This window comes from Zootoca vivipara, chromosome 5 (assembly GCF_963506605.1).
Source record: "Zootoca vivipara chromosome 5, rZooViv1.1, whole genome shotgun sequence".
Classification (NCBI taxonomy): domain Eukaryota; kingdom Metazoa; phylum Chordata; class Lepidosauria; order Squamata; family Lacertidae; genus Zootoca; species Zootoca vivipara.
This window is the reverse complement of record NC_083280.1, coordinates 53,447,177-53,461,252: the sequence shown is the minus strand read 5'-3', so window position 1 is coordinate 53,461,252 and position 14,076 is coordinate 53,447,177. Positions and strand designations below refer to the sequence as shown.

Sequence of the window (14,076 nt, the reverse complement as noted above, 5' to 3'; positions counted from 1 at the left end):
ATATATAGTATCCTATTTCAAGTATGTGGTCCGGAGGAACTGCTCACTCTTTCCTTCCTTCCTTCCTTCCCAATTTCTTGTCTTCGGGGTAAGTGATTTACCTTAAACCAAGTGCTTTGTAGTATGGGCTGGGTTGACTTCAATTTTGAGGGCAAAGTAGTAATGTTTATGATTGTTTTTAATTGAAGCCAACACAGAACTTGCTACTATGTGTTAACTTCAGTGATAAATAAACTTAACAAAATAAGGTGCTTTTTTGTGTGGCTTCTTAATTGTTGCAGCTTGTGCACTCAGTCTGCCTAGAGTCAAGGTCCTTTCACCATACTGGTGAAATGATTCCACACACATGACTTGCAGAAGCTGAGATGTAAAAGCATCATATCAAACCTTTGGGCTCCATCCAAAGGATAAGATCCCTATTTTAATACTTGAGTGAATCTCTCCAAGAAAATGCTCTAGTATAAAATGTAGGCAATTTCCATGCCCTAACTTCAATCATATGTTAAAATGATAAGTTCACTTGCTTGTTTTGTAGAAGAAAAGTTGAATCATCTGCACAATGAGTTTTGAGAAAGGAGTTTTGTATTGGATTAAGCCAGAAGTGGGGAAACATTATTTAGCCCAAAGAAACATTCTTTAGCCCAAAGCCCTTCCTAGGATTGCATGCCAGTGATGGGCACATGCAGACTTATGAATATCCCATTCACACACTTCTACCTTACTCAACTTCCCCTCCACCTCAACAAAGAGAAGAAAGGAGTTCATTTCTCTTTGCCTTTTTTATTTGGTTTTTGATTCCTTCTCTCCCTCTACAGATTGTGGTTAAGTTTCTGAGTGACTACAAAGAGTTTCAAACCATTTTTGCCATTTTCTGCTATTCCCCTCCATGTTTTCTCAGTCTGCTCTCTCTTCCTGTTGCCTTTTCCTGCTGGCCACCTCCACTTTCAGCCAGATCCCTACATGTTATGTTCTTCACACTTCTCACACAATTAGGAAGAGGAACAGGCAGAACAATGAGCCTTTAATGATCAGACAGGAGGCAAAAAGTTACCAGCTATAGATTGATTGAAGAACAATTTGGGAAAGGGTTGTGGCTCTGTGGGCCTGAAACAGCCAAACAGTTCCTTTGCCCTGTGTTAAGCACAGATATTTTTCTGTTCCCTTGTTTTTAGATTGCTAAACAAGTTTAGACATAGTGCAGTTAAATCTGAAGCTCTGTTTCATCCCTGTTAACTAAGTGGGAAACCTTAAAAATGGTTAAAACACTATTCCTTTTCACCTTTGGTAGGAAACTTCCCAAACAACCCTCCCAAAGCTCAGGCAAATCATTCCAAGGGCTATTGTATGAGGTGATCTTACCTTTGCTATATTTACTTTATTAGCTCTAAGGGCGGTTCACAACATAAAATTACAATATAAAAACAAACAAAAAAACAGAAATCTTTTTTATTCTCCCCTCCCCTTCTCCATGAAGAAAAAAAGCTTATTTTTAATTGTTAGGGAAAAGAACACTTGATAAAAAAGCAGGCCACACAATTTCTCTAGTTTGCTGGTTCTACTCTGCTTTCACACTCAAAAAATAGACTGGAGAGATTAGACCTGTCTGTCAAAATGAAAAATCACCTTCCCCTACCCAGCTTGGTTTTGCTACTCAGAAATGCAAAAAAGTCATGCATTTAATTATTTTCTGGAGGGGGGGACCGGGACAATGAAGCTACTAAAAAAGTTGGGGACTTCCTGATCTGCTCACATGTCCTGAACCACTTGCTTTGCCTTGTTTGAAGGTACACAGACCTGATGCACATTTAATGTAGTTTAAACCATACAATTATACACACACAGAGAGAGGAACAGGTGAAATTCTCAGGAATGAAAATGGTAGCTTGAGACGTAGTCCTTAATACTGTCATTTATTTAGACACTGAAACAGTTTCAGGGTTTTATCCAGTACTCCATGTACAGTTGCTGGTGCAATGGGACTTGCATTTCTTCTTTCCTGTGCCCCTGCTCTGGAGCGTCCCCAGCTGTCCAGAGCTAGTTTTGATGGCACAGAGGCTGGAAAAGAAGTGACACTCAAATTGCACACAGAATTAACTCCATTAACAAAGCAGCAGTGTTGGAGTTGGCCCATGAAGTGTATAACCTACAATATATTGGGTTACAGTACTTCTCTCTACAACCTTTTAATACACTCACCACAGAAAGGGTGTAGTAGCTGAATGATAGCTTTTGCTGAGATAAACACATCAGTAGTAGCAGTACAACCAGCACGGTTCCTCAAGCATCTTAATTTGCAAGTGAGAACTCTGGTGTTTTGTTCATATCCTAAAGATTGGTCAAATATCGCATCTCATGCACAGTTCCAATGTTCCAATGTGATGTAATCTTTGTACTTCTTATGTTCCAGTGTGAAGTGACAAAACCCCAAAGAAGGCACAGAAACCAGAAGGAATGCAAGAGGGAGAAACATGTTATAATAATATTATAATAATAATTTATTATTTATACCCCGCCCATCTGTCTGGGTTTCCCCAGCCACTCTGGGCGGCTTCCAACAGAAATATTAGAATACACTAATTTCTTAAAGATTAAAAGCTTCCCTAAACAGGGCTGCCTTCAGATGTCCTCTAAAAGTCTGGTAGTTATTTTTCTTTTTGACATCTGGTGGGAGGGCGTTCCACAGGGCGGGTGCCACTACCGAGAAGGCCCTCTGCCTGGTTCCCTGTAAATGTTCTCAGAAGTACCAGCTGAATGTAACACAACCATCCAATAGCCACTTGACCTCATAGTCATTGTTCAGAGCATGGTAGCTATAGGAAAAAAACCTTTAAGACCTGTGGAACTTCCCACTAGGTGTGTTGTAGCAACCACTTTTTGTTTTCTTCAGAATAAAATTATTCTGATGGTACACTGCACATTCAACTATTTCTGACAATAGATGCTTTAGGTATTTGCATACAAGTCAGAATGATAGTCAAGAGTCAACCCAAAGCAGGAGCAACAAGTTTGCTTAAAGCAAATTTCTGGCTGGCATTTCCCCTGCCCAGCATACAATTATCAGGAATTTCTTCAAACTAGAAAACAGCTTGCAAGTTCTACTAGCCACATCCTTCAGTCCCTGTCTTCCTTCTTGGTCTCTTCTTGCCCCACAAAACGCAAGTCTTAATATGCCAATTCTACAGGATGTAAGCTGGTTTGTTTAATGCATGGTTAGAAAACCAACCCTCCAGCTCTTGACTATAACTTCCAGCATCATTGGCTCCGCTGCCTGGACCCAATGGAGTTTGGCAACATACAAGGGCAACAGCTTCCCCAGCCCTGGCAAATGTATTTGACCTCCACAGGTCAGCAAGTCCAGAGCCCCATGTCACTTTTACTAAAGCTACAATTCTATGCATTGCTACGTGAGAGTAAGCCCTATTGAATTTAAAGAGGCTTACTTCCCTGCAAAGGCAGCTTAGGACCATGCTACAAGTCCCCCCTCCTTTTTTAAAGCACCTTTTTCCTTAGAGGTTCTAATCCCATGCTAGTGTGTATTTTTTTAGAGGTGCAAATACTCTCAACCACATGCCTGCAGCAAGTGTAATTTTAAACAGCTTCTGAGATTTCTTATTTGCATAAAGTAGGATTGTCCTTAAAAAAAACCCCTCATTCCCCAAGATTTGAAAGGTGGAACGGAACCTTACATCTAGTAAAATACGGGAAATGGGAAAAGGCAAGAAAGCAGCTTGACAAAATGAAAGTTATTGAATTTGCATTGGATGCAGTGGTGCTGACTGACCCACCAGTGGCTTCTACTAGTGGAAATGGGCAAAGCCTTGCAATTTCCAGAGATTCACCCATCTGCAGTCCCCCTCTCCCAATCTTCTCAAGAGCACTGTGAGACCCTTTGTGTGGAGCAGGGGACTAAGGGAAAATTGGCAACTGCCACCCCTTCCTTTGACTCTCGAGAACTTTTACAGGATCAAAGAGCCTTCCATCAAAAGGAGACAACCAGATACAAATTACTCTTCTTTTGCATTTGCCCTCCCTTTAACTTCCTTAGTCCAGCTCATACTGTGAGCTTTCAACATCCCCTAATATTGGTTGCTTTTGCAAAAAGTACACAAAGCCTAGCATTTTCTCAACAACATGTTTAGTTGTTACCTCTCCATTTAAAAACAAAAAACAAAACAAAACATGCCACACTGCAAAACAGAAAATATTAGGCTTGTTCAATTTAAAGGCAGGCCTACAATACATTTTAGAATCCTCATCAGACTCTGTGAACTTTTAAGAAAACAGGCAAGTATACTTTGGTGTGCACAGAATTTTAAGCCTGCAAAGGCATTCATCTATACACCAAGAACTAGGTTGCTGTCCATTTTTGCCAGAAAATGTGTTTTAGAAGTTTCTGCACACCATGGCTTCCAGACGCATTCAATCAGGGCAAACAGCTTAGCCTTAGGACCTAATTATCTCTGGGACTGTATCCTCTTGTGGGGGTTTCGCTGCCACTCCAGAAGATTGTCCAATGAGGCTCTGCTTTCCATCCCATTTTATGCAGAGCCTAGATTCATCTCCACCTGTTGCAGCCAGGGCCTTGTCAGTAAAAACAACCCATATATGGGGCCACTTCCTGCAGAAATTTTAAGAACTTTTCAGAGAGTCTTTGGACATTCCAAATGAGATTCGTACCGGTAGCTATGCCCCACTGCAAATGCTGCCCCTCAGACGTTGCTGTTTTAGGCTGCTGTCTGACACTCTCTGGGAGAGGGTTTCAGGGATCATAGTACAGATTGCATCTACCCCTCCCTCCCACACAGTTTGGAGACTGAATGCCAATTTGGGAGAGGGAGAGTTGACATTGGGATATCCAACAGGGATGGCTCTTCCAGCCCAACTGATGTAAAAAGGACGAGGAAGGGGGCGTGCCAGGAAGCAGCTGAGATTAGAAGCTCTGCATGTCTCATGCCCTCAAGCCAGCAGGAGGGGGAACTGACATGTTTCTGCCTGCATCTAAATCAATCTCTCTGTAATAATAATGAAAGGCATTTAAAAAGAAAGAAACCCAGAAATAGAGGAACACAGACAATAATTCCACTCTCTCTCCATCACTGCTGGCAGAGTACTGGATAGGTGGTTTAAAGGTACCTTCATGTTTTGCTGCTAGGCAGCCATAGAATACTGTACTGTATAGCCTTGATGGGTTTGTAGCAACCTATTGAGGATTTACTGAACTGCTATATTCATCTGAATAGCAGCACACAGTTTCTTAAAATACACGTGCTGTTTAGACATGATGCTGTACAACACTGTAAACATTGGGAGAACTAAAATAATATGAAACAGACCCACTAGGAGACCCATGAAGGACCTGCAAATATGAACTTAATACTTAAAAGCTGCTGGGGTTTTTTTTGACCCCTTTGTAATATTAACAGGGAAGTCTTAGACATTAGGAAGTTTTTAAACAAAATCTTTGTTGCTCGTATTTGCAAGTACTGTATCGGGAAACCAGAGTCAGGCCTACTCCCTCCAAATTTTATTTGGATCATTTTACCTTTCAGGGATGGCTGGTAAGTGAGAGACCATGAGTCACACCAATTCCTCACCATTACAATTCTTTCCCCAGTCTTGTTTGGGGTGTTACAAGGTTGCTTTATGTGCTTGAAAGTCTATGCAACTTTCTAGGAAGTGTGTCTTTAAATTTTTAGTATTTATGCATGAACAATAACCATCCTTCATTTTCTCCTCTCCCAATTTATTTATTGTAATTTTTTAAAAAAGTTTTGGCTAGAAAGTGTCATGACTGTTGCTGTTGACCATCTTCTTTTTGCTACATGACCTTAATAAGGGGAAGCCTGGTCACCTGAAAGACAGCTCAAGTGGATTAGAATGATTCCTTGCTTTTATGGCTCTATGGTAAAATTAAAGCACATCAGCTACCCTTTCTGCTCAGTGTTGTGGCCCAGCATCATTGGTCTGAATTTGGGAGGCTCAAGTTAGCCTAGTGGGTTCAAAGGAGAAGAGTCCAGAGGAAAGAACAGGCTGTGAAATCCAGTCTCTCAGACACCTTTACTTCCACACTTCATAAAGATCAGCCAAGTCACCCTAGCTGGGCTACAGGGAAATGAACCGCATTTAAAGAAACGAAAAAGGGGCCAAAGTGGATTAAGCATTCAATTTTGGAATGGCAAACCAAGAACATGCACTGAAAATATGAAGTTTGACTCAGGGGAGAAAGTTCCAACGCAAAGTGGTTCTAGACCACAAGAAATATCTCAGACATACACAGCCTATAACCCCTGGCTCCAACTTCTACAACCAAGTATTGCTTGTAAAACAGTGAAGACATCAATAGGAACAAATTTGCCAGTCCAATACAAAGAATTCATCAGTACCATTTCAGCCCCACTTCTTCACCAGGGTGGGGGCCACCAGTTTAAATGCACACCTAGAAAACCCCAATAACCTTCACTGGGGTCATTGTCACCAAAGTTCATGCTGGTTAGCTCCTCTGAAGCTGTTAAGAGTTTTTTTTTTAATAAAAAAATGAGTGCTCCCTTTCCAGCCAAGAATTAATATTAAAGATAGCTACATCAGTTGGGAGCACACTTATAAATGATATCCTTAATTCCATTTAAAAATTAGATATATTCTTACAATAAACAAATACAGTACCTCTAAACGGCATGTTATAATTCTGAGAGTTAATTCATAGGCCGGCGTCCCCGGCTACTAAGTATACAAACTAGAACCTATACTTCGATTATCTGATACATAGATCAAGAACATTTCTTTGTACATTCTACCGTCTCCGTGTTTAAATATATTAAGAAGGGGGACATCATTCGATTAAAGAACATTATTTAAAAAAAAATCCGAAGAAATGTCTTTGTCCTGTAGAGGGCATACACGCGCAAGAAAAAGAAAGAAGATGGGTTGTTTGGGTTTGGGCCCCGCGTTGTCCGCAGCCGCTCCCGCCGCGCGGGCAGCGCCCCTTAGCGGAGCTTCTTGCCCAGGATGTGGCGGGCGCTTTTGAGCGGCTGTTTGGGGGCGCTGCCGCCGCCTCCGTGCATTTTGGACAAGGGGCAGTACTTGATCGTGTGCGCGTTGTCCCCGCTCGCCCCGCACAGCGGGCACGTGTATCTGCGCAGCACCGGGCACAGGACCCGGCCGTCGGGGCCCTTGAGGATGTGCGTTGTGTAGAGCGCCACGGCTTCCTTGTTATTCCGGCAGAAGACGCACACTTGCAACTCGGGCTTGAGCAGCCGGGAGCCCGTCTTGGGCGCTGCCGCCGGGTGCAGCCGGCCGTCCATCACTAGGCGGCCGCCCCAGGAGTGCGCCGCCGAGCGATCCTTCTCCAGCGGATCGGAAGAGCAGTTGAAGACGACCGACGAGGCCGGGCTGGCTCGGCCCGAGAAGGGGCTGAAGTCGGCGAAGCGCTCCTCCAGCAGGCTCTCAGCGGGGCTCAAGTGGTGGTGGTGGTGGCTGCACAAGTCGAAGTCGCGCAAATCCAGGGCGCTCTCGAAATAAGGCGCGCCGCCGTCTTCCTCCTCGTCCTCTTCTTCCTCGTCCTCGTCCTCTTCCTCCTCGTCGTCCTCTTCGCCTTCCTCGACCTGCTGCACGGTGGCCGCCACCACCACCGACGAGGACCCGCTGCGGAAGCCCTTCTCCTGCTGGCTCACCGCCTTGGTGACCAGCGTGGCCAGACCCAGGTAGTCGTTCCACGAGTTGAACGCGTTCCCGTAGGCGCTGTGGCTCTTGGCGCCGTAGCGGGCGCCCCCGGGCAAAAACTCCACGGGCGGGTGGTGGTGGTGGTGGTCCAGCTTGGCGGGGTGGAAAGCCTCCATGGGAAACGAGACGGCTCGCTCGCTCTCGCTCTCTTCCAAGGCGACCTTCTTCGGGACTGGCAGCACTCGCGGCGCGAAGAAGCCACCCGCTCACCTAAGCAGCAGCCGGGCAAACGCCTCCCTCCTCCTCCTCGGCAAGCCTTTTAGCGCTCGCGCGGCTGAAATAGATACATTCGGGAGGGAGGGACTGACGGAGGAGGAGGAGGAGGAGGAGGCGCAGCCCCGGGGCTGCTTTCTAATTGGCCAGCCGCCAAAGCGGCCCCGCCGCCCCGCCTCTTGTCGTTGGCTGATTACTCTGAGCACCCTTTCATCTCTTGCAGCTGGGCGTAGACGCCGGCGAGGCTTCCTAGGCTTTTTGATCCGGAGCAGATAAGAGGTCCAGCAACGTCGCGAGGCCAGCAAATGCAGGGATCGCTCGGACTCTCTCTCTCTTTCACTGATGTTCAGCACTGTAGAGAGGAGATAGGATGGTCCTCTTCAAATCTCTTAAGGGCTGTCACGTGGAGGATGGAGCAAGGTTGGTTTCTCCAGCTCTGGAGGGTAGGACACGAACAAACGACTTCAAGTTACAAGAGATTCCAACTAAAGATAAGGAAGAACTTTCAGACAGTAAGAACTGTTCGGCAGTGGAACAGACTCCCACGAGAGGTTGTGGACTCTCCTTCCTTGGAGGCTTTTAAGCAGAGGGAGGATGGCCATACTAGATGTATGATCTAGTTGAGATTTCTGCATTGCAGGGGGCTCGAACTAGCTAGTCTGGTTCTGTGTACAGTACTTGGTCCTGGAATGACGTTTCACCCTTCTTCTTCCAATATAAAAAGCTCAGCTTTTAGGGAAGATGTAATGAGATGAGCATATGCAGAACGGCAACCTCTTGCTCTTGAAGAACCACAAACTAGCTTCCCATCTCTGGATTGTGCTTCAGAGCTGAAATAAATGGGATTGGCTAATTTAAGCCCATTGATTTCAGTGAGCCTTCTCCGAGTATGACTTAGCTGGGCGCCAACCTCTTAGATATGGTATTGCTCACACTTACCACTCTATGGGAGGTTGCCACCTGTTGACACCCTAATGGCATATCAATAAAATGGCTAATATTGTCACTTTCCTTTTTTCATGGCAGGACATGTCATTTCTGCAGTTATGTTATGGGTAGGAATCAACAAATGAAACTTCCCAGCATAGATATTCAGGGATGGAAGAAAGCATCACCTGTTCATCTCTGCTTGTTCTGCTCCTGTTAAAGGCACATTGCTTCTGCCCATTAAGAAAAGAAATGGGCCCTAATGAGGGCTTTCCATCTTCATGGTTCAGTCGTCTAGTATTAAAGGCGCACCCCCACACCAGGGGGTGTTTCTTCCCTCTGTATTCTATGTGTACTGCACAAGTTGTTGCTGATTCTCCCTGTGAGCAGTTGGGGCCCCCTCTGTGGGTTGAGCAGAGAATTGCTGGGATTGGGTGTGCTCAGAATGGTCAGCTCTTGCACAGTGTTTGCCCAAGGGTTGTCCCCCCCTCCATCCAATGTGAATTAAAATGTTTTCCCCTGCCTTCCTCCTCATATGCTAAGCAGCATAACAATAGCACACTTTCATTTTTAGCATCTGTGCCACATAACTGCATTTATGCCCTAGGCAGGTGAAGACAATCAGAAGGCTCTTGATCATATCCCCTGGAATGCAGGATATGTTACCCAGCTGATGAGCTACTCAGCTGCATCTCTTCTTGCAAGCAGCATCTCTCTCTCTCTCTCTCTCTCTCTCTCTCTCTCTCTCTCTCTCTCTCTCTCTCTCTCTCTCTCTCTCTCGGATATTTACATAGTGTGGGTAGGATAGCTCTGGAATTTAGACACCCCAGGCAGTCACATAGCTTGCCTCTATGTTGAGGCTGGCCCTGCTCTCCCAGGGAACAGCTGTATTTCACAGGCAAAACAGAAATCCAGTTGGTAAAAAACATTGCAACACATAAAGTGTAAATTCACCTGCATGCATATGAAGAGATCCATTTTTGGCTGTATTGCCCATCACCTGCACTGTGCAATATCACTAATGCGTGGCTTCAGGAGTCACTGGCCACAAATGGAATGGCATACAGGGAATTCATTAGCTCAAAAGATATTCCCAGAACTTTATAACTGTTGTTACTGAGCATATTTTTTTAAAGATGTGGAGTTGCCGATGAGAAAAGCCTCCCCCTAGTTGGGCGGAAGGAGTTCTGGACGCGCTCGGAGGATTTATGAGTTGTGACGCACTTTAAATTGGAGCAGCGACCTGAAGCTAAGTTCAGCTATAGGGCAAGGAGATCCATTAATTTACCAAGAGTTTATGGTTTGATGTTTGGGTCTCCTGCCTGAAAAAGCTGTAAATTCTATAATGATCGTGAATCTTCATGGCTATGAGAGAAAGCGAAAGTGATTTGAGCTTTTTGAGATGGCGCTGCTTCGGGCTGCTTCGACGCAACAAGGAGCTCCATTAAGAAGATTTATGGGGAGGCTGGACTGATTAACTCACACAGGAGAAAGAACATCTGTGAAACGTTGTTTGATATTTATCTCAGCGGCTGGGAAACAATCGGATGAAAGTGGAAAACATCTATGTGACTGTAAGGGGAAGATCTGGATTATTATGAACTTGGAGGACGATTTGAACTTTAGAAAAAAGACGGCAGTGGACAGTTGCGAGGAATTCCCAATTTCTTGAAGCATGGGAACCCAAATAAAAAATTCTTTAGATGATTTGGCATAACATTCGGTTTGATTGATATATATATGTGTATAATTTGAAATATTGAATGTGATATAATTGGTTTTAATTGGAAAATTAATAAAAATATTTTAAAAAAAAAAAAGATATTCCCAAGGCATTATTTTTCTCCATCTTACAGACTATATAATAGTGGCAATATATGCGGAGTTATTTACTGCAGACAATTACGCCGCTACATTTTTTTGAACATAGAGATGCCACCTTGTTCCCCTCACCACAGTCAAATGATAGGGTTATGTTTAAGTTTCCTCTTACTTTAGTTAAGGCAGATATGGGGAACCTGTGGCCCTCCAGCTATTGCTGGATTCCAACACTGGGCCAGTCACATAGCTCAGTTCTATACATCTGCTGTGTATAGGACATCCCAGGTTCAATCCTCAGTGGCATCTCCAGGTCGGGCTGGCTAAAATCCTAGAGCCAGTCAGTATAGACCAGGCACCCCCAAACTTCGGCCCTCCAGATGTTTTGGACTACAATTCCCATCTTCCCCGACCACTGGTCCTGTTAGCTAGGGATCATGGGAGTTGTAGGCCAAAACATCTGAGGGCCGCAGTTTGGGGATGCCTGGTATAGACGGTGCTCAGCTAGATGGCTCAATGGTCTGACTCCGTTTAAGGCAGCTTCCTAAGTTTCCATGATGATAGGAGTTCAACAACCCAGTTCCCCATTTCCAAATAAGCCTTAACCCCAAATCACTATACATATCAGTCTGCTGACTTTCAGTTGCACAATGTGCTTTTTCTCACATATATACACCATGACCTTTCTCAACTTATTCAACTCTCCTGCCCGGCTTCAATGGATGCAGACTATCTTAATTTAACCTCAAATGAAGAAGACGAGGAGGATGAGATGGTTCAATATTCAATAAGGAGGACTAAGGTCGGTGAAACTGAGGGGGCAGATGAACCAAGAGGTCCTGTTGTGCTTTTCTCATAACCATCCCAGTTAGGTCGCTTATGAATCATGCACCCTATCCATAAACTGGAAGCAAATGCCAGGGGAAGGGGAAATGTAAACAGAGGCTCCCACTGGGAAGATATTGCTATGAATAAACAAATTGGGAAGCATAGTTATATATTCCTGTTTTAAATGGAAATTGCAAACCTCCAGTCCCAGGCGGGAATAAATGCAAGTTTAAGAGCTTGGTAAAGAAAGGCACAAGCATGGCTTTTTGGAACATAGCAAGGTGCCTTATACCAAGTTGCATCACTGGTCCATCTAGCTTGGCATTGCCTGTACTGACTGGGAGCATCTCTCCAGGATGTTAGGTCAGGATCTTTTGCAACCCAAGTGGAGATGCCAGGGATTGAATCACAAGTGAAGGTGGTTTGCGGCATGGCACCTATCTTAGCCCCAGGGACAACCAGGGCTTGCCAGCATCCCGTGAGAACGTATGGATGAGGAGTTGTCCCAGAAAGCCCTTAGCCCCTTCTGATAGGCATGGCTATTTACCCAGTAGTTCCACCTCCTCTCCAGTCAGCCTACAAAAGTCCCACTACCCCATGCTTCACAAGCAAAATGCAGGGGCAGTAAAGAAAGACACAAGCAGGCATTTCAGAAGCCTCATGCAAGCAGGCAGTCAGGTATAGTAAAGGAGAAGGCAATTCTGCCCTGTCCTTCATCTCCTGGGGGCCATGAGCCTGAGCAGCAGAAAGGTTCCTCCCAAATATACCAATTAGTCATCCAGTGAACGGTGCATAAACAAATTACAGAATCACCCCAAGGGACATTTAATCAGCCGCAGTTCCATGCCTCCCACCATCCAGTCTCTGGTTGGGACAGCTTTGTGAAGTTGTGACATTGTTTCTGCCTGGTTGACCAACCCTTTCTCTGAAAGTCTGCAAAGTGGTGGTCCAAATCAATGGAATGACTTTAATAAACCAGGAAGTACAGAATACTGCTGGGTGTGTTAGATGGTCTTGCAGTAGAGACTCCTAGAAATGGTCTATAACTGTAAATACTGTAAGTATTTCTACAAGGTTATCAAATATATACTTTAACACACATACAGACACATTTATAATGCTTATTAATCACTGCCCTGTTACATCGTTTAAGTGATGCAAAGTATAATAAAAAATAAAGAGTAAAATAACACAATATAAGTACAATTATGAAAGATAACGCAAGATGACCAGTTATTACAGCATCACAGAATCATTCAATGGGCTTCCAACAAGGGCCATCTGGTCCAGCTCACTTCGATGCAGGAGTCACAACTAAAGAATCTCTGGCATCCAGCCATCTAACCTCTGTTTAAAAACCTCCAATGAAGGAAAGTCCACCACATTCTGAGATAGTCTGTTTTGCTGTCAAACAGCTCTTACCATTAGTTATCAGTTCAGGATTCATGGCAGTGGCCAAGAATACATACTGCAAGACCAATACAGTTCTGAAACACACTACCACATTTTTGAAACACTTGCTAAACACACACACATACACACACACACAATTACAGTATTGCTTTTCGTGTCAACTGGTTGGCTAAGCTTGCTGAGGGAGCTGGGCTCGGTTTCCTCATTCAGAGGTGAGATTTCCTTCACTGTTGCTAGGACAACCTTGATTCCTAGGCATGACACAAGTGGCCCTTGTAATTAAATACAGATTACTGTGTATTATGGGGCTTTAATCAGCTGAAATATCAAACAATGTCAAGGAAAAAGAGAACCGTGTAGAGGAGAGAGAATAACATTAAACTAAAGTCTTCATGACTGCTGAAACTAAGCAGAGTTTTGCAGTGAAGTCACTAAAACTAGTCCACAACCACGTTTGCTGTATAAGCTAAGAACACAAGAATGTAAAAGGAGCCCTGCTTGATCTGGTCAAGGGCCCATCTTAGTCCAGCACCCTTCACTCTCAGTGGCCAGCCAGAATGCCTATGGGAATCCCACCAACAGGATCTAAGTGCAACTGTGCTCTCCTCACTTGCGATTCCCAGCAGCTGGCATTCAGAGGCCAATGGAGAGGGCAGAACATGGCCATCATGGTGAGTAGCCATTGATAGACTTATCCTCCTTGATAAATGGGTGTGTTTATGTGTGACATTCACATGTGTCTCAGAGCCAATCTCCATTTCTGGAGTGCTTCAGTCAACAAGCTGGTTTCTAAACCCAGTTGTTCAAAGAAGTTAAGCCATGATTTCAATCAATGCCCACCAACATGCTCAAATTAGAAGGGCAACATAAGAAAAGCTCAAGGCTACAAGTGGAACACTGGACCATAGCTCTTTCCCATCCGGATACCTCTCCATCTCTTTTCTGTCAGCAATATCACATAATTTGTGATATTGTCTCGTCCAATCAAAACGTTTACATTTTTGCCAACAGATGCTTCCTTCCCAGGGTCCAAAGTTATGTTCTCAATGGGAGAGAGTGTATTTCCCTCTATGGAGGTGGGCTGGACGTCACTAGCTGAGGGTGGGAACCTGCCTTTACTCATTAGGTATAACAGGTGGCATTGCATATATGTCTATA

At 44.4% G+C, this 14,076-nt stretch overlaps 1 protein-coding gene across 1 annotated transcript; it reads right to left on the bottom strand.

Annotated features, from left to right (window-relative positions):
- Window positions 1-4,127: 4,127 nt before the first annotated feature.
- NANOS1 (nanos C2HC-type zinc finger 1) lies at window positions 4,128-7,994 on the bottom strand. The gene has a single exon (XM_035138643.2). The coding sequence runs from the start codon at window positions 7,833-7,835 to the stop codon at window positions 6,984-6,986; it is 852 nt and encodes a 283-aa protein (XP_034994534.2). The 5' UTR covers window positions 7,836-7,994; the 3' UTR covers window positions 4,128-6,983.
- Window positions 7,995-14,076: the final 6,082 nt, after the last annotated feature.